Here is a 19,744-nt window from a genome sequence, read left to right on the forward strand (position 1 = left end):
GCTTGGCTGCAGGTAATGAAACAATAAAAATTTGAGTGGCTAACCATAAGTCAGGAATGAACACATGTATCGATAAGGCAAAGGTTTATGAAAACAAAGTGCCCCCTTACTCTACAACAAGTTAATTAAATGCAAAGGCTTGCTTTATTAAATAAGATATGCTGCACTCTGCATAAATGTATTAATCAATAGCAAAACTGCCACACAAATATTAGAATAATTGATCCAGGATGATTCAGCAGCAGAAAGGTCTTGGGGCTTGTAGGATATTACCTAGCAGTAACGGTCTTGATGAAGGTCAGTGGATACTAGAGTAATGACAAATGTCCTTTCTTTGACTCCTGCTGTCCAGACTTTATTTTAGCTAGTTACAGAAAATTACTTTCTACACCTTTCACCATTTTCTACTTGCTCTGCATCCTGCAGCTTTATGGCAATGACCAATCAGGGTATAATAAAACAAGCCGTAACTGTCCAGTCCTGTTATGAAAGATATTCACACAACTGACACCACACTGCTGGTCATTAAAGTAAGACTTAGAGGCCCACCACTAACAGATATGTTGTGGGCCCATACTGTATGCTAATGTGCAATAGAAGTGAAGTAAGTGGGACTCGTAGACAATGATGCCACTGAGGAGCATTATCCAGCTTATTCCTCTTCTACCTCCTCTATGGGGACTTTTAGTACAAAGTCCCCTTATTATCTGAATGATTTGAGGAAATATCCACTAGCTAGTAGGTACATTAGTGAGACTGTGTCTCATTTTCTGACAAAAATAAAGATCAGCTCCATCTTTCTGCTGTCAGTTCGGCACCAGAGTGACACAAATAAAAATAAAATCACCATACGTCAAAATGAAAATGATGGAGTGCCTCTAAAATGTCTCCAAAACATCACCATCCAATATCAAAACATCTGCGTTACAACCAAAAAGGAGAGATATTCACTTTTGTTCTTAGAACACAAAACTATCCTTTGCTGTAACAGCTCGAGTCAGTTGTTGATTATTGAACTGTACAGTGACCCCCGCTTTCAAGCTTATTCTGTCTTTTCACTTTGAAAAACAAAGAAATTCTACCTCTAAACATTGTAATCCATTTACAGTCTAGCAAATATAATGAAATGTTGAAAATACATAAACAATACATACATATATACATATATATATATATTTTTTTGTTTGTTTGTTTGTTTTTTGTTTTAAAGACACTGTAAATAAACAGTTATTAGAGTGAATAAGTGAGGAGGCACAGACTCCAGTTTTGTGGCTGCTGAAGAATTTGAGTACATCCTGACCATTCTGTCGCCTTAACAGGATAATTAAGGTCCTAATCATTAAAATAGTGAAGATACTGCAGCTGTGTGCTGCCCCTAAAATGTCTATTCTTACAATTAGGAGATATTAATTTTATTCTGTTGCAGTGCGATGGCTGAAGGCATTTAATACTATTACCAGTCTACACTAGCCAGGAGCCATGAGTAAGTGAATCTACAATGCAGCAAAATGGTCCACCTCCAACTTTCTATGTACCCAGCGGGAAGTAACAGAGAGACAGTGTGACTGAATGAAATCAGGAGTCAGTAGAGGGCATGGATGCATCTTTAACAGGGCAATTCTGAGCACAGCAAACCTCCATCTGTTTCTTTGATGACTCAATTTAATGCAGCAGCACTTATCAGTCTGAGTGCATGACTTCTATACTCTGTCAGGTTGTTTAACAGGGTCCCCTAATCTAGACCAGACCACAGATCAGATCAAGAATGATAGTTACAATACCTGTGTCGAGAAACTGATGCAAGTTAAACTAACAAGCTCTAGGAAACTAGAGGGCTAACTACTTCATTCTGTAAAATAAAGCGTATGCTATGGAAACCATGCTTTGTATTAAAACTGTGTTCTCTCAAAAAAAAAAACTGATGGGTTGCTGAAGAGCAGCAAAATTATCAATGTAACCTTTTTATGTTCAGCTTGCTGTAAACACCACAATGTCCAGTCTGTATGACTCACACCTTTAAGTTTAGCATTAGTCAGAACATTACAGTGGTGTTGAGCGAACAGGAAATTTATGTTTGCATGCCAGACAAAATAAAACAGATTTGTCATATCAACCAGTGACCCTGTGATTTCTGAAATCAAAATGTCAAGACTTCTCATATTCCCAACTGTCTGCTGAATTAATGCAGCCTAGCCTCATTACAGCAGCACTTACCCATAGCCTCCAGAGACACTATGTCCTCCAGAGCGTTACTGCTTAGAATAGCAGGCAATTGTGATCGGGAGAAAAAAAAAGTGTGAACGTGACCTGAGAAACACAGACAGACACAGATGTACTGGTATAAGATATACTATAGTGTAAATATCAAAGTTACACCCACCTTTATTCTTTTGTGCCTTAGCTTTTCAGTGGTGTCATGGCTGAAGAAGAGAGAACAAAAAAGCTTGCATTAATGAAAGATCTTCAACATTTTAACAACTGTGAAGTGTTGACCTAGGCACCAATTTTATGTTTGTGTCTAGTGTCTCATGGACCAAAGAATTATCACAGGATTTAGAGTTGTTATCACATTCCCTCCTCCTTCAGCACTCGAACTCTGCCTCTGCTCCATCTCAGTGCACCAACTTAGCAATGGCTAACAGGAAGCAGAGGGCACAGCGCTTTATTTAATTAGTCACAGCAGCTGAGTGCTCATGTGGGACCAAACAGGGGAGGCAGATTGGGGTAGTGAGATGGATAGGCTCTCTCCCACTGGTCCTTGGCTCTGCTGTCAGAGAAGTGTAGATTACATGACAGAAGGGGGAATGGGTTGGGGTGAGGGGTGGTTGGCAGGAGGATTAAAATGGCGTCAGTACAGGCAGTACAGATTTGTGCTAAAAAAATTCCTCCACTCCTAAAGTACCAGTGTCTTCTCACAAAATGACTACCGGCTGCTACTTTTGTTTAATATCCAAACCAGATTGCCGTGGGTCTGGCCTCTTGTTGTGATGCACAGAACTGACTGCTTTTATTAACTCTGACAACACTCATTATTCCAAATGATTTAGGAGCTGCCTTTTTTCTTCTGTCTATCCTGACAATGATCAGGTGGCCTTTTCCTTACAGACCAACAGATAACCTCTGAGAGGCTGCAAATGTAGCTCAGTGTGCAATAGATCCTTGATGAGCTTTTCCCCAACTTCAAGGCAAGGTAAGATCAAAAGGAGTGGGGAAAAAAAAGTTTCGTAAACTACTGGCAATTCCCTTTTGTTACATACAGTGCTGCTCATTATGATAGATATGCGTATGGCATATATTCATATAAAAAAGCAAAGCCATCAATGTGTACATATACAGTGGAATTTAGTGTTTTGGTGACTAATGTATATGGTTCATGTCATAGGAGGTTTATAATTCCCATTATTACCAAGCCACTGTTACTTCTCCAGCACCACAACAGCGTCTCTGCAAGTTGATCCTCGGAGAAAACACAGTAGTAAACATGTAGCTTACTCTGTGCTGCTGAACCAGCAAGGAACATGAGTGCAGAGCTTGAATAATATGTGTGCAACCACTAAGCCATGGTGTGCAGGGAGCTTTTCTAATTAGCACTCTTGAAGTTATCCAGTGACCCACATCTCATAATGAAGGCAACATGAATGTTCTATTTACATATCTTTAGCCAGTAATGTGTGACCGCTGGGAGAGCCCAGTGGCTGAGAATGTGCTGCCAATGAAAAGGCAGGGCATGTCAAGCAGAGCTGCCTGAGGCTGCTTTCCAAGGCCCTCTCAATTCAAACTGTACCAATGTGAAATGGTATATTAGTGACCTGCAGCTCTGTCAAACTGGGTTATGTTATAAGAATACTGTATGCAACTTTTTAATAAGCCCTGGTCTGGTAAAGCCACATACTCCAAGAATTCCATTCCAAGTTTTTTTTTTCAATGAGCCATTATAACTACAGTTTAGGGATTTTTGTTGCAACCTCTATAGTTGGTGGCTTACGGTGGATCCAGTAAATGTATGCCAATACAGTAAATGAGAAAAACAAACTTTCTAGAAAATTCACAGCCCTGTGGACATTTTCATGGCGAACAAATTCTGCATTTAGTGTTTCTCACCCAAACACCTATGCTTCCTTACTTTCTGTATGATTTGCAAAAATAAAAAAAGTGATCTGTTCTTTTTTTGTTAGTTTGTCTCTTAGCTAAACATTCACCTTCACACAGATTTAGATAGCCAGTGTGTTAAAATCAACACAATATTTAGGGTGATGAGCCACTGGGACTTTGACAGCAAAGGGCAAGGCTTCTCTCTGCTTTCAGCTTTAAGAGTCCTGATGTTCCCTAACCTTCACTACATCTTACCCAACTTAAATATTTTTCAAGTGGAGCTTCCTTTTTAGAGGGCATGTAAATGTTCTTTTTGCCAACTCTTTGTCTTTGAAAGAACTGGGTCACTGAATAACACGGTCTTTAGGGCCTTGCTAAGGTTTGACTAAGTCCAGGATTTAGGAAGACAGGGACTAGCACACATGAACTGCAGCCTTCTGACAGGAGGAGCTGCACTTGCACTTGACTGCATCTCCTCTAAACAGCACATCATGCTCAGATTACTGAACACTTTTCAGAGAGGAGGTGACGGAGGTACACACTGTGTATCTCTGCATGTGGATGTACATTAATGCATCCTTTCTATGCAGCATAGGCCTGTGAGTGTCTGCTTGTATGTGTGAAGGGTCGCTGTTGGCTTAAGTACCAGCAAATAAAACTAGAATTTGAGCTTCACTGTTTGTTAAACATTATTCGCCTCTGCTGTAAAAGCAACAAAGGGATCCTACCCCACTGCAAATGAATGAGCCCAGGTCCCTAGTTATCACTGGTTATTGTTCCAATCAGGCTGGCTTTGAAAGGGGAGGCGCGCTCTCCTTTGGACAGCTCATTAAGATAACACACAAACGTGGCTCCTCATCATCCTGGGTTTATTAAAGTGCGGCTCATTTCAGCTCTTTTGTCTCATGCAGGAACCTCCGCCTTTGTCAGCGCAATTGGAGCCAGATGGCAAAACAAAGCTGCCTGTCTGGAGTGCTTACTGAGTGATCTCAGAAGGCAGAGCCATTAGTTTGACTTCACCAGCTCACTGCCTACAACGTCCACCTGGATCAACCAGGTGCATGGACGATGACGAGAGGGAGCAACAGCAAGGGTGGAGGAAAGTTGCTGCCTTATAACTGGAATACAGGCTTTCTACAGTTTCTTAGCTCTATTCTCCTTTGCCAAGCTCTTTTAGCTGAAGCTGAACTATTAAGTCTCGTGAGTTGTGGGATGGCTTACCCTACTCGTGGCTGCACAGATCTTTGGAGAGAGAGGCATCCGAGAAAAAAAAGTCATTGTCCCCCTTCACTCAGAGACTCTCCTTCACCTCTCAGCTTATTAAAATCGCATGGTATTAACTTTGCTGTTCATAGAAAGTCTAAATAATTCAATCAGACTTTAGAAGAAGTCAAATGAATAACTCTAATGACATTACCGCTTGAGGGAGAACTGCTCAGGACTGTGAGGGGTAGTCACTGAGGGCGAGCAGACTGAAGACATTTGCTTTGCTTGCTAATGGAAAAATTAATTCTAGACTCATAAGGTCATATTCATACTAAGCAAAATGAATATCACCACTGAAAAGTAGTATTTTGTCCTGGTTCACTGGCACTCTAGAAAAGGACAAAACATATATCTTCTTTCAAATGTAATGGGAAACCCTTGAAAATCCTCAATCTGTAACTGAATAGGTAGAAAGGACTAGTTTTGCATATTGCAAAAATGAATATTCACTTTTACTGCAAACAGGTAGAAGAGAAACACAGCAAAGTAAATTTAAAACTGTATAACCAGCAGCATGTTAGCTTAGGTAAACATGTAGATTGTATGTGGAGGAAGCAGCTAGCCTGGCTCCATCAAAGCGTAACAAGCTATAATGCTTGCAAATTAATTCAGTATTTTAAATTCTTTAATTCATATAAATAGTGAAGATTCATTTAAATAGGTTGCACTTGGTCGCAAGAAGGCAACTTCAGATATCAAACTCTTTTCTAGGCACAGCTTGTTTCCTTGTTTTGGTTTTATTGGAGTCATTGCTAAAAAGGAGGCCTCATACAAATATGTGAATCCACAGGGTAACAGCTGCTCCAACGCTCTCTCCCCCAGCTTAGGGTGCTCCTTCTAACTTTGTTAGAGTGGAGTCGAGCTTCATCTGTAGGTCACAGTCGGATGACATATCCAACAGTTTTTCCCCAATGAAAGCTTTCTTCTGTGTTCTTTAGTTTCTATGTCAGGGAAGTAAGAATTTCAAGCCCCAATCAGGTTAGCTAAATGCCCCTCTATGACTAACTTCACTAGAGCTATGTCAACATCCTCACTGGAGAGGAAAGCATCCACCTGAGGAAACCAGGTGAAATCCCCCTCTGCAGAGGCCCTTTTCCACAGCTCTGCTTTCTTTAGGAAGCCACCCACCTTGTCATACAGGTTAACATTGCTCGTGTGTTTACCCTGCAGACACACATTCACTTTCAGTTTGCTAAATATGTCTGCCAGATTGCACAGCTTTGAAAGACAGTTTTTTGTCCTCAAACAAGGTGGCATGGGATGATCTGTGCTCTGACAGAAAGGTGCACACTTCAGACTGTAATTCAAACAGCCTGGTGAGTATTCTCCCCAGAGAGAGCAGAGCGCTTCTGTGTCTAACAGCAGTTGTGTGTGTTTAGGTCCCATGTTTTCACAAAGGCGGGTAAACAGCTGCACATTAACTACCTTTGACTTAAGAAAGTTGAATACTTTGATGCTGCTGTTCAAAACTTTATGCAACACTTGACTAATTTTCTTGGACGCTAGTGCTTTTCTGCATATGACACGATGAGACCACCAAACTTTAGGGATAGTAGCTCAGCTATGGGGAATGGCTTTTGGCTATAGTAAAAACTCCAAGACATTACATACTGTAAGAAGCTGATGTGCTTTGGCCGATTGTTTCTTGCAATCATCTCAAGTCAGAAACTTTTCTCTTAATAAAGTTAGTGGTTTGCCAACATGGTATTGATGTGTGCTGGCTTCATGTTACTGTTGGCCAACATGTCCTTGCAAATAAATACAGTGCCATCGGAGGATTGCAGCTGAAGTGTGACGCTGCTCTGTTGGCTCCGTTTTCGCTTTGCTATTTCATTTTTTCTGTTTTCAGCTGCCTCTATGCTGCGTTTCAACCAATAATCTATTTTCTTGATTTTTGAATCCCCTTCAGTAAGAAATCAATATGCAAAATGTGGCTTATCTAACTTTTATTTATATCTTCCGATTGAGGTATATTTATTTGAGAAATACTGCATGTTGTTTTATAGTATTATAGAATAGTGACTTAATGAATCTATGCAGCACTGAGTTGTGCAAACACCGTCATGGGTAATGCCTGCATTTTGCTGGATTATTCTTCATAAAAATTCTAAAGAAAATTGTTTTAGGTTACAACAATATGCAGGATCCATTTGAGCCTAAACCAAAACCAAGTGCAAAATCAATCTGAGTTAGGGAACAGCAACACTACTGGTGGCATTTTGTGGAACTTGAAACTTGTGGAACTTGTTACCATTAAATTTAAAGATAAGATAGATTTTACTGTTATAGCTGTAGCTTTCGGGAAATGTCTAATGTAAAACAGCTTGTTGGCTTCACTAAATTAGTGTGTTCGTCTCCCTCTCTCTGCCTCTAACACTAACACACACACAGAAGAAGAGTTATGCCACTGGGTTGCTGTGTTGAATGGATTTGGTGCCTGAAGCTGGTCTTGTTTCTCACGTGGGCTCATGCTTCATCAGCCTTCACTCTCACTTCAGTAAGCAAACTTAACATTTAGTTACTTGTTCTGTTGGGTCTCTGCCATCTTGCTATGTGGACTTGGTTTTAAAGAAGCCAGGCTATTTTGTGAATGATTTATAGGTTATTTCATATTTTTGTAATTTTCAACATAACCTCCGTTATAAATAAATACAACTATTGCATTTTGCATGTGTTAGGTAAGGTATTTTCAAGCTAATGTTGTTACACTGTACAGACTGCTGAGTGCAAAGTATTAAAATTATTAAAGGATTTCAATATTAACTATAGTTGAGGGATGGATAACTGTCTCCTGTACAGCACCACTATCAAAAACATAGAGGAGAATGTGACGGATCAGGTGTGGATTGGCTGACCTGTCTTTGACTCCCCTTCTTCCAGTTCCTTGGCCTCTTTAGCTGTGGAAAGATCGAGAAGACATTATGAGCTACAGCACAAAAGACGGGCGCACAATGTAGTCACATCATCACAGGCCCATGGTGAGCTGATCCTTCACAGCTCATAGGACAAGCTGTGATGAGAGAGCATATATGACGATGAAGCTCTGCACAATGGCACTCCCATCACGTCATACACAAACATACACAGAGCCTTACCCGTCCCTTAACCTCCTATCCAGCACTTTCACAAAGACAGTAATCACATTAGGCTTTAGCTGCTGGCTCTCTGAAAACCTACTGTCAACAGAGTTAGGGAGGCAATCCAGTGATGGCTGTCGCACTTAAATACACACGTGGCACGCATGTGAATGTGTGCACAGGCATGCACACACACATGCACTCACACACACACTCACCAGGCTAAAAATAGGGCTACGAGAGAGTATCCAAATATTTGATATTTACTGCAATTGGACTTGAGATCTACTATTTAGTGTCTGATACATAATATTAAACTGATAATGGAACAAAATTAATATCAAAACAACACAATTCATTTGTTTATATTCTGCCTGATTGTGTCTGACTTTGACAGCAGAGGCTATAAACCTCTGGGGAAATTAAGCAAAAATCATTATTAATACAGAAGCAGAACATCCTGAGGTTCCCCATTTCAACAGGCTGTGTGTGTGTAAATTTACCCAAACCTTTGTCTTTCTTTCATACTTCTCTGTGCTATGTTTTGAAATTACATTTTATAAAAAACATAATTTCTTGTGTTATCTATTGTATATTTCCACATATTACATTATGTTATATTATAACACTTCAACATAACCATTTGTCAGACTGAGGTACGGACATGTGCCAAGAAAATAATGTGTTAGCTGGTTTTAAGTAACATTTGAAGAGAAGAAAAAAAAAATCTCCTTTCTCAAATCTTCACAACTGTGGTGTTACATCCACACATCTCCAACAACTACAACTACAACTACATCAACCAACAGTCCCACCACTGCAGCAGCCGTGGAAATACCCTGGGGAATAGTGCTTTAATAAAAGAGTGCAGTTCATTTAAAAAGGCACCACAATTCAGGGAGAAGTTGAGGGCATCCTCAGGGCAGGGAATGAGAACTGTGTCCCTTGTACACCGGGTGTGTTAAAATTAAGCACCCCTATTTGTTGCCTCCCAAATGTAGTGGAGTAAGGAGGAGGACAGTTATGGCTTAAACAAAAAAAGTCAAACAAAGCACATAAAAGACAAGAGAATTAGAGGACAGAAACAGAAACTCCTTCAGAGTTTTACTATTCCTCATCATCTTCCCTTTGTGCCTTGGTGTTTTGTTACAGAAAAGTGCTGCAGCACTGTTGCTGAACCTCATCATGAACGGTTCAAATGTATGAAAAAGCAAATGGTTCCATTAAACCTATAATTCTTTAAATACATTGTTTTGTGGGCCTAATTCATTCAGTAACAACAGAGCCTTCTTGTTTTAAGGCTTTGAGCACATTAGAATATATTTAGTTCAATTCTCTCCCTCTGAATATCAACTTTCATGAACGCTCATGTACAACAAATAAAAAACAAACAAACAAACAGTAGCAACAGCTTTCTCTACCCAGTTGTCACAGCTAAGGAATTCTATAAATGTATGTTTTCATGAATAAATCAAATAAAAAATGTGTTTGTTATTTCATGGGTGTAACGTGATCGCATCAATCTGAGGATTAAATCTTATGAAACATGGGCACCACTGCTTTCAAAACCTTCAGGGAAACACCATTTCCCTTATGACTTTCATCTGTCACAATGGGGAGATCTGTCCCTTGTCCCCTACACATGGTCTCAAGAGTATGTCTGATTAAATCATACGCTTATCTAAATGTAAAATGAGCTTTGAAGAACTGGAGCAGAGGCCCTGGATAGGTCATTGAAAGCTTATATTAGACACATAGTCACAGCCGTTATGTAAGAAAGAGCAGAAGACAGGGATGAAAGAAAAAGCCATGTCAATAAAAACAGAGCCATGTGGGTGATGCCATTGGAACTGAGCTTGCTGCAATCCCACAAGCAGCTCCGCTCTGTTACAATACACATTCGGCTGTTCCACATACTTTATGACAGGGAAGAAAAATGACTAACTCACTTCTCTACTTTTACTGACCCTTCCACCCTAGCTACCCAGACAGGATGAAGGGAGTCAACTTTAATTTGGCAATGCCCAGGAACACCATTAAAAGATAAGACAACTACAATTAGGTTGCACTTCCCTGCTTCCTACCCTCCCCACAGCTCTGGATATGTGCATAGCAATCCACTAAATCTGTATTCATACAGTATCATTCTATCAGGAGTATAAGTGTCCATGATATGTGAATAAGTCACTGTTCCCAGTCTTCAGGTTCGTGCTTGGAAAAACTAAAGACTGCAGAAACATTGCTGGCAGGGGACAGAATAGGACTTCACGTTTCAATAAGGCAGACACTAGATGGCCACATAATCAATCCCGCCTTCAGTATTAGGGCTCTAGGCAAAAAAAAAAAAAAAAAAAAAAACAAAAATGGAGCTTCTCATCCAGCCTACCGAAGAAAAGACCCCACAACCCTGGGAGCACTTTGCCTGTGGAAGGAACTGCATTATATTTTTCTCTTTCCATTTCATTTGATTTCATATGTTCCATGGAGCTATTTACTCTTTCCTCTGAGTCTGTGTCACTTCCATATTTATTTTTAAACCTCTGGGCCCTGGTGCAGACACTGGCTGACCTTTATTTAAATGTCTCCTCCACTCTGAGCGGATCTCATTACAGCAGAGCTGGTGGCTTTGCACTATCTATCTCATTTCAAAACTTTTTCTCTTTGCACTTGCGGCAATCCTCAGCTATTCCACAACGCTAATTACTGGAACGGAGTAATGATGTTCCTCTCTGCCGAAGATATGTGTCCCGCCATCCAAGGTCCTAGCTATACGCATAAAGCGTATAGCAGAACTCCCTCTGGATTCCCAAAGTTCCCTGAGCAGTTAACATCTCATCACTGTTTTGTGGTCTTTCTCTCTCACTCTCATTGTGCCTCCCACATGATCTAGGCAACACGTCGCAATTATGCATATCATCTGCTTGCCCACTATGTGAAGAGTTTAAGGAGTCATTCTGCATTTTAATGAAGGCCCTGAGAAGGGTTGAAAGGGCCTGAGAGCATGCTAGGTTAGCATCCATTATTCAGCAAGCCCTTGAACTGTATGCAGTAGGCCAACAAAGTCCTTAGAAAAACAGGAAATGATTTCAGTATTCTGTGTTTTGATTTAGCTCCAAAGAAGTTTCATTTTGTCCCTAATGAAGGGAGGACAGCCTAAAACATAATTTTATTTAAACTTGAAGATTAAACACAGATTTTAAGAAGAGTTTTTTTGTACTTGTCAGAATACTCTCTGGTGTTAAATGTGCAGAGTCATTTCTCCCCTTTTGTCCAACCGCTCTCTCTTATTCCCTCTACCTTCTCTCCTGGCCTCCTCACAGCTCTCCTTGATCTTCCTGCTGCAGACAGCAGCCAGGGCAATGAGCAGCACCAGCAGACACACAGCCAGTCCAACAGTTACCCACAGAGCCACTGGGGGGAAGGCGATGTTTTGACCTAAAGCATAGAGCACAGAGAGAGAGAGAGAGAGAGAGGGCAGAAAATGGAGAGCCTCATTATTCACTCTTGCAGAGCTAAAAATAAGTACACAACTGTCACCACTACAGCCATCACCACTATCTGACAATGTTGCTGTTAGTTTGTTGTCATGAAAATCCTGACTCAACCAGACTGCAGATTTACGAAAGTACAAAATGACGAACACTAACAATGATTATTGCAATCATCATGTCCATCATCAACATCAGACTTGTCACATCCACTCCTTATTAGGTTTGATTCAGAAACAGCAGAACTGTCCAGGAAAACAGAAATACGTACAAACCTTTGCGTTTTGTGAACTGCTTAATATGTTCTTTATTAGTGTCCAATTAAGCCACTTGAGTCTTTCAACTGAGTCCAGATGGCAGATAGCTTACCAGGCGCACAAAACTGTGTTGTGGTTTCACTCAAACAGCATTGGCACAGCTTTAAGAGGATGTTGGCGATAACTATCCCACCCCCTGCCTTCTGCTACGCATTGCTCAGATGTCTCATGCATTAGCATTAATAATCTATAACTTGGTAATGTGTGTGATATTATTATCATTCTCTCTGAATGTGCAGTAGTTTATATTTTCTGATATATTTTAAATATAAACAAGTAAAGAAAAAACACACAGTACACATTTCTGCATAAAATTAGTACAGTGATTACATTGCCTTGACTATTACCTATCAAAGTAAGTGACAGCATCTTGGCAGCCTGAATCTGATAAAGAGAAATAAAAACTGGTCAGCAGGATAAAAAAAAAAGAGGGAGAGAAACTGCCGAATTTCCCTGGGGTATTCAAACTGAACAGAGGGAGAAGAAAGGAAAACAGCAGAGCCACTAAATATCTGTGAGCCTGGCTGTAGCACAAACAGGCCTCCTTCAGAGAGTGCCCGCTCTGGACAGATTAAAAAAAAAAAAAAGTCTGATAATTGGCCTACATTGGAAAGAGGAAATGATGAAGCATCTGTAAAGACTTGGCATCGGCAAGGAAGACAGGTTATAACACAGTCCAGCCAAGATGGAGGGCAAATCCTTTGGGAGATGAACAATCCTAAGATGGAAATCCAGTCCGTCTGATGTTGAGAAACAAATGTACCTGATTGTCCCACAAACAGAATAAATGAAAGGCCACAGAGGAGAAGATGTGTTCACTAATTATAAAAGTCCGAAATCAGTTCAGTCTCGATTCTGCTGTTCTAGCCAGGCTGATGGCATGGTGCTAGGGATGAGAGTGTCAGTCTGTCAGCACTCTGTCAACCACTTTAGTCCAGATTGAAATACTAAATTATTGAATAAATTGCCATGAAATGTTGTACAGAAGCTCACGTTTCCCAGAGGATAAATGCCACCATCGGAGTTTAATTTCTGCACTGACTAAATACCTATACAATTAAAAGCCAGACCACAAGTGTGCAATGTGCTAAGAGCTAATTAGCAAATGTTACCATGCTGAACTGCTAAATCAGGATGGTGAACTTGGTAAACTTACTTAAGTAAGATCAATATATTAGCATTGTAATTGTGAGAATGTTAGTGTAGGGGCAATACCTGTAGCATTTAGCTCAAAGCACTACGATGCCTTATTACAACCCCACAAAGCTGGTAGCATGGCTTCCATGCAACTCTAAAACTAATATCCTCTGTGTCTTGTGATACATTATAAAAAAATCACTATATTTACAGAAACAATTGTTTTTGAGGCAGGTAATGCATGCTACTAATTACAAATTGTAGGTAATCATAATTAAAATGTAGTTCAATTTAGTCCTTGTAAACATATGCACAAGGTAACAGAAAGACTCTTTGTTACTGCTACTGCAAAACAGGGTAAACAACTAAATGCCACAGAGAAAGGATAAAATCTGGAAAGTCAATCTTGTCATTTTGATGAAGCTATGTATGCCTCCCCAGGCTAGTCATGACTGATGACGCTGTGGCTCTCTGTCCGCCGAGCCCTTCACTCTGCTATCTTTAAAGAATGACCATCTGAGAGCCACGTCATATTAAACCATATGAAACTACAAAACATATATAAAAGAGGAAGAATCGTACACGAGCTGTTCGTGTCTCATAAAGGCCAAAAGAAAAAAAAAAAACAGAAAAAGGAAAAAATGTGTCTAGCTCTTTGTGACGAGTGAAGAAGATGCGGCCGTCTTTGTTTCCACTGTCTTTCTCATTCTCTTTCCATTCTCACACCTTCCCACCACACTCTCCCTCCCTCAAGGCAGACTGATAAAGACAAATGCCATAGCCGGCTATCATTGCTATGCCGGGGCCCAAAGGGCTGCAGGATCATATTTTTCTTTTTCTCTTGTTGATGATGTGATTTTGTTTTCTTCAGAAATAGATTTGTCTCTAATGGCTCTGTTTACCTACCCTTTCTTTCCCCTTTTCCCTATTCCCTTCGGTGCAAGGGTAAGGATGCACACTTTTGGGTTGCACTGTCATATTACCAAGAGTCTTCAGATTTCAAAGCTGCACCACACCGAACAAGCTTTAGTTCACACATTTGCCATTGTGTTAAGACCAAGAAACTGTATCAATTCAATCAATTCAAATTAATCAAATTAATATAATTTCTAAACCAATAATTTTAGAATTAGCACTAACAGAAGTGGAAAGTGCACCGGTATTATGTTGATGTGGTATAAACTAAAAATGAACACCCACTCATCAGGGCTCCTGTCTGTACTTTCAGCTCTGTCAGCTCTACCCATTCAATGTCAGTTAACGAGTAACTAAGTGCAAGCAAGTAATGAACTGGGGTTTGAAGTATGTCCCATCTTGTGTGCATAAAATGACACTGTATACATAGTAGATCTTTTTTGTCATTTAATTTATTACGTATGAAAGGCTGGAGTCATGGTGAAATCCTGCTAATTTCAGCACAGTGTGTGCCGCATTTATGAATTTTGTTTTTATTGGACTGTATATTTTTGATGTCTGTCAGTAAAACCATACTTGATAGTGTTTGCATCTCTTCTGCAGTCCTTCCCAAAGCTTTATTGCAACATCATAAAACTGCTGTCGTTTTTCATGTGCATGACTTTTTTTTTTTTTGGGCAGCTACAAGATAAAAATGACCTGCAGCAAATTAGAAATCATCATCAGATTCTGCATTCACTCCTATTTTAGGATTTACAGATGAGTTTGCCTCCTACAGTTTGGGATGGTTGACCACTAGGTCCTATTTATTATTGTCACAGTCATATCTGCAGAGGTCACATCTGTCTCATACATTGACACTGATAGATCCAATAGGTGGAAACAATTACAAGAATACATGGAGAATATAATGCAAACTCAATATCTTACAGTGCTCAGATTTTATGGACGTGTCTGTAAGGCATTGAGTCAACACTATGGTAGTTTTAGTAGCTATAAAATGGTGCTGTGGTATTATCTTTTATAATATTGTGCACATATACTGTGATGTGTCCACCCCTTGCAGCCTTTTTTGTTATTGAGCACTATTAAATTTCTTTACAAAATGACATATAATGAAAAGGTACTAGTGGTACCTTAAATTAATGTTTTATACAGCCACATTTTATATAGACTATATAAGCCACACCTGGAGCCGATCCTCCACTGTTGCACAAGGTGGTGCTTTACCAGAGGTGTTTTGTGTATCATAGGAGGCCACAGCAGACTGCTAAGGTAAAAATAGATATTTAATGGGGGCAGGCAGGAGTATGATAAAACACCACCTCCATATGGAGCCTCTAACACAGGGTGCATCACTAGTGAGAAATGAGGTTCCCTTAGTCTCTGAAAGACACTATAGTGGAGTCACAAGGGGCCAGGTTAGCTATTGTTTGGACTTCAGTGAATGTGAGAGCCAAGATTTGCAGGCATTTTTACAAGCCTGAGTGTTTTCTCTCTAGCACCTTTGGTGGAATAAAGTGCTCCTAAGACTCCCTTGCCTGTCATCTTGGTTCTGCAACATGAAGACAGTGGAGATCAAAGCTGCTTTCTCTCCAACTGTCACCTCGGTTTTACCTGCCTAGAAGAAACCTAGCCTCTTAAGCTGTGACCAAAGGAGAATAATGTCCCTTGACAGAAGCATGGCTTCAGGCTAAGAGGAGCCTCAAGGCTCATTGTAGACTGGAAGGATGAGGTAGAGGAGAGGAAGAGACAATTAGGTTTTTATTTCATTGTCAGGATGAACAAGCTGGTGTTATCCTGCCTGATTGTGAACATAGAGGAAGAGACATACTGTAAGGACCTGTAGAGGAGGGGTGTTGATCACAGAAGAGCAAGTGAACTAGGGGCTAGCCTGAGGGTTGAGCAGCAGAAGGGGCCTAGCCCTGCTGGAGGGCCTATACTGCCCTAGAGACTTGAGAGAGGCACAGACAAGCACAGCACTAGAAATAGGCTTATATATATCTCTTAAACAATAAGTCACATGGCAGGGATATAGATATTCATTCAACAAAACAGTAAAGGTTCATGAAATATAAAAAAAAGGAGATCACACTTGCATACCGAATGCTGATACCTCAACAGACTTGTCAACATTGGTGATTGTAATTCCAATCATCAATCTCATAAGAACAAGATTGGCAGGAACAATACTAACAGTTGTAATGGAAAAAGACGGTATTGGTGTCAGAGGACAGGAATTAGCCAGAAGAAAAAACCTGACAGTGTATATATAATATACTGTATATGGTAAATGGTCGGCACTTATATAGCGCTTTTCTACCTAACTGGTACTCAAAGCGCTTTACACTGCGTCTCATTCACCCATTCACACACACAAGCACACACACATTCACACACCGATGGCAGAGCTGCTATGCAGCTGACCTGACTCACCGGGGGCAACTAGGAGTTCAGTGTCTTGCCCAAGGACACTTTGCCATGTGACATGGTGTTGAACCACCATGGGAGTTGAACCACCAGTCCTATTGAGCCACAGCCACCCCTGTATATGTTCTATATATCATATATATATATATATATATATGTTTGAATGAATGACTTTGAACTTGTTTAAACATCAGTTTGAATTACTAGCCTTTATTATCAACCACAAAGGTGGCTATTAAAATCTTTCAATTCTCCTCATTTCACTTGCATGACAAGCTAGTGAGCACACAGACACATCAGCTGTTCTTGCAATATTTCTGGGAACACCCCTCCTCTCCAGGACAGGACAAGAAGCTCACTTGTAGGAAAAACTTGGCAAACTGAGATGGATGGCGACAGGCTTTTGTCCTGTCAGCATCTTTGCTTTGAGCTTTCACTCCTTTTGTTGCATTTCAATAAATTGCTTTTCAGCAAGATGATACCTCACTGTCTTATTGGCATGCAGGGAAGCAATGCGTTTGTCTCTCGGAGGACCTAGCACCCATTTACTTACACAATTTGTCTGACATTATTGCCCTTCCCTTGACGCCACAGGCTCAGGGCAAACACTAGCGTATGATGTGCAGACGTGGACACTAAAACAGGCTAATAGCTCTGCATTCATAAGAATAAAGTTTCTAATAGCTCTCTTTTTTTTTCCTCAGGATGAGAACAATAAAAGCCATCTGGTGCTGGTCAGGGACGGGATATAGGGTAAGTGAAAGGCTAAGGTAGATGAGTTAGGAAGTCACTGAAGGTTGGAGGAATGGTATAAGCGGGTGAAATAACAAGTGAGTAAACAAGGAGGTGTTGAACTGGCAACTGGATGAATGCTGGACCAAGCTGGAATCACAATGAGGTCTTGTTGTATTAATCCACTCTCAACTCGTATGCCGTCTCTCAGACATGTCAGGGTGCTACTGACCTTTCTCCAGACACTCTCTCTATAATGCAGCACTATGGATTTAGAGTTGAGTTGTTGTGGTAAGGTTACCTCCTTCATAAAATCAGCCAGACTTTAATCTGACTGATCCACAGGTGAATATTCCCTGCCGGCTGAGGGTCACACGCCACAGAGAAAGGTTACAATGAGACATGAAGAGAGAGTGCACTTGAGTTCCACTTGGCAGGTTGATCCAGGGCATGGATCTGGATTATTGTAGCTCCCTCATACAAAACAAGATTGGGGCTGTTTGAAATTTGGCGACTGAGTGATAAATTGTAAGTTAGCAGTGTAAATCAGGAGCATGTCTTTGATGGCAACTTCAACTCAGAGAGCAATGGCAGTAAAAGATGTTGTTGAACTTGGCAGAAACTGGCACAAAATATTTGATCTAAAACCTTTCCAAAACCTGTCTGTGAGAGAAACCGCCCACGGCAGAAAAAGATAAACTTGCCTTAAAATACACACAATTCTTCAAAAACAAAATTTACAGTAAACGTCATTATTTAAAATATTTGCTATTTATGTTATTTTTTGTTCAGAGATTTGGGCAGAAATGTTGTATTTATTTATTTAGGTCTGCACCTGTCAGGCTACAGTTGTGAGAGACAGACAAACAGCTACCTACCACAGGCTAGCAACAAATAAAAAGATTGCTTGTTGGTTGTGCTATCCAAGCAAGCAAATGGACTAAAGACAAGCAGATAATAGTACAAAAGTTTTTAGTGGAGTATTGTGTTAAGATAGGTCACTCTTGGCTGTACTACTCCTTGTATCTATTATCTAATTTTAGGCACACAGAAATACTAATTATTTTAAAAATAATAACATGACTGTAGCTTACATTGCATTTCCCTGTATGTTTGTCAGTGCAGCTTTAATAATGTATGTTGGGGGATGTGTTGGCTAATGTTAGGGTAGAAGATGTTCATGATAGATTTAGGTGGAAAAGGATGATTCGCTGTGGCGACCCCTGATGGGAAAAGCCGAAAGAAGAAGAAGGGGGATGTGTTAATGACCAAGAGCAGAGAAGAATGTCTGTAAACTACTGTAAACAAATCAATAGGACAGAATTCACTCTGGTAACGTCAATGACTGCAAGAAGTGTTGTTTGTATTACCACAGTACATACAACCAAACCTACAATGACAGTTACTAATTTATCTGAAAAGGAGGCAGTGGGAATCCAAGTCACAGGTAATTCAGGAGATGATTTCCAGTCTTAAACAGATGCCATGCCAGGGGCACAGTTTGAGTCAATTTTCTTGTATTTACAGTCGAAGGTAATCCCATATCCATTCGACTAGCTAATTATGCGAATATACAGCTCAGAGCCAACTGCATGGCTGTCATGTTAGCAAGACAGAGGCAACATTACAGGCAGAGAGATGTGAGCATATGTAATAGCTCTGTGTAGGATTATATAAACACAGGGCTGGGGTAGAGGTTGACAGTGTAACCAGAATAAACTTAATGAATGCCGGTGGAGATACGCGCCCTGATGTGGATTTGGCTACACCATTTGTTCTGGTACAGAATGGACTTTAAATGTCACGTCAAAGTTCACTGTGGGCATCAGCTCACTGCATGTTAACCAGTGAGCATACACTTCCCCTTTTCTCAGCAAAGCAAACGCACATTTGCATGCTAAGAAAAGGATAGGTGAAGAAATGGTGTCAGAGTGTAATTAGAGGAACAAACCATGAGGAAACGTGTCAGCAACTAGGAGGGATTTTGGAGAATGTACTCCAGCACTAACATCAGCAATGGCATGGGTGTAAAACAAAAGAAACATGCAGAAAGACACACACACACACACACACACACACACACACACACACACACACACACACACACAGGTCTTTCATAACAACATAATGCATTCCCTAGCCCCTCACTCCAAACCTAAGCATAGCCTTAACCCTCAAACAGTCCTTTGAAGATGTGAAAACCAGCCAAAATATCCATCCACGATAGTTTCAAACTAAAATTTGCCTACGCAAAAATACAAAGGCAAACACGCACATACTCTTAATTTCC

General features: G+C 40.4%; 1 protein-coding gene across 1 annotated transcript in view; it reads right to left on the reverse strand.

Annotated features, from left to right (window-relative positions):
* Positions 1 to 19,744, reverse strand: part of cd276 (CD276 molecule) — a 59,427-nt gene that overhangs the window by 7,167 nt on the left and 32,516 nt on the right. Inside the window, exons 5-7 of the mRNA XM_026378835.1 lie at positions 11,733 to 11,870; positions 8,214 to 8,255; positions 2,381 to 2,420 (exon numbers count right to left, since the gene is read on the reverse strand). Of these exons, the coding sequence (XP_026234620.1) occupies positions 2,398 to 2,420; positions 8,214 to 8,255; positions 11,733 to 11,870 (203 nt within the window). The 3' untranslated portion in view covers positions 2,381 to 2,397. The remainder of the gene's footprint in view (positions 1 to 2,380; positions 2,421 to 8,213; positions 8,256 to 11,732; positions 11,871 to 19,744) is intronic.

The sequence above is a fragment of the Anabas testudineus genome, chromosome 3, assembly GCF_900324465.2.
Source record: "Anabas testudineus chromosome 3, fAnaTes1.2, whole genome shotgun sequence".
NCBI classification, from domain to species: domain Eukaryota; kingdom Metazoa; phylum Chordata; class Actinopteri; order Anabantiformes; family Anabantidae; genus Anabas; species Anabas testudineus.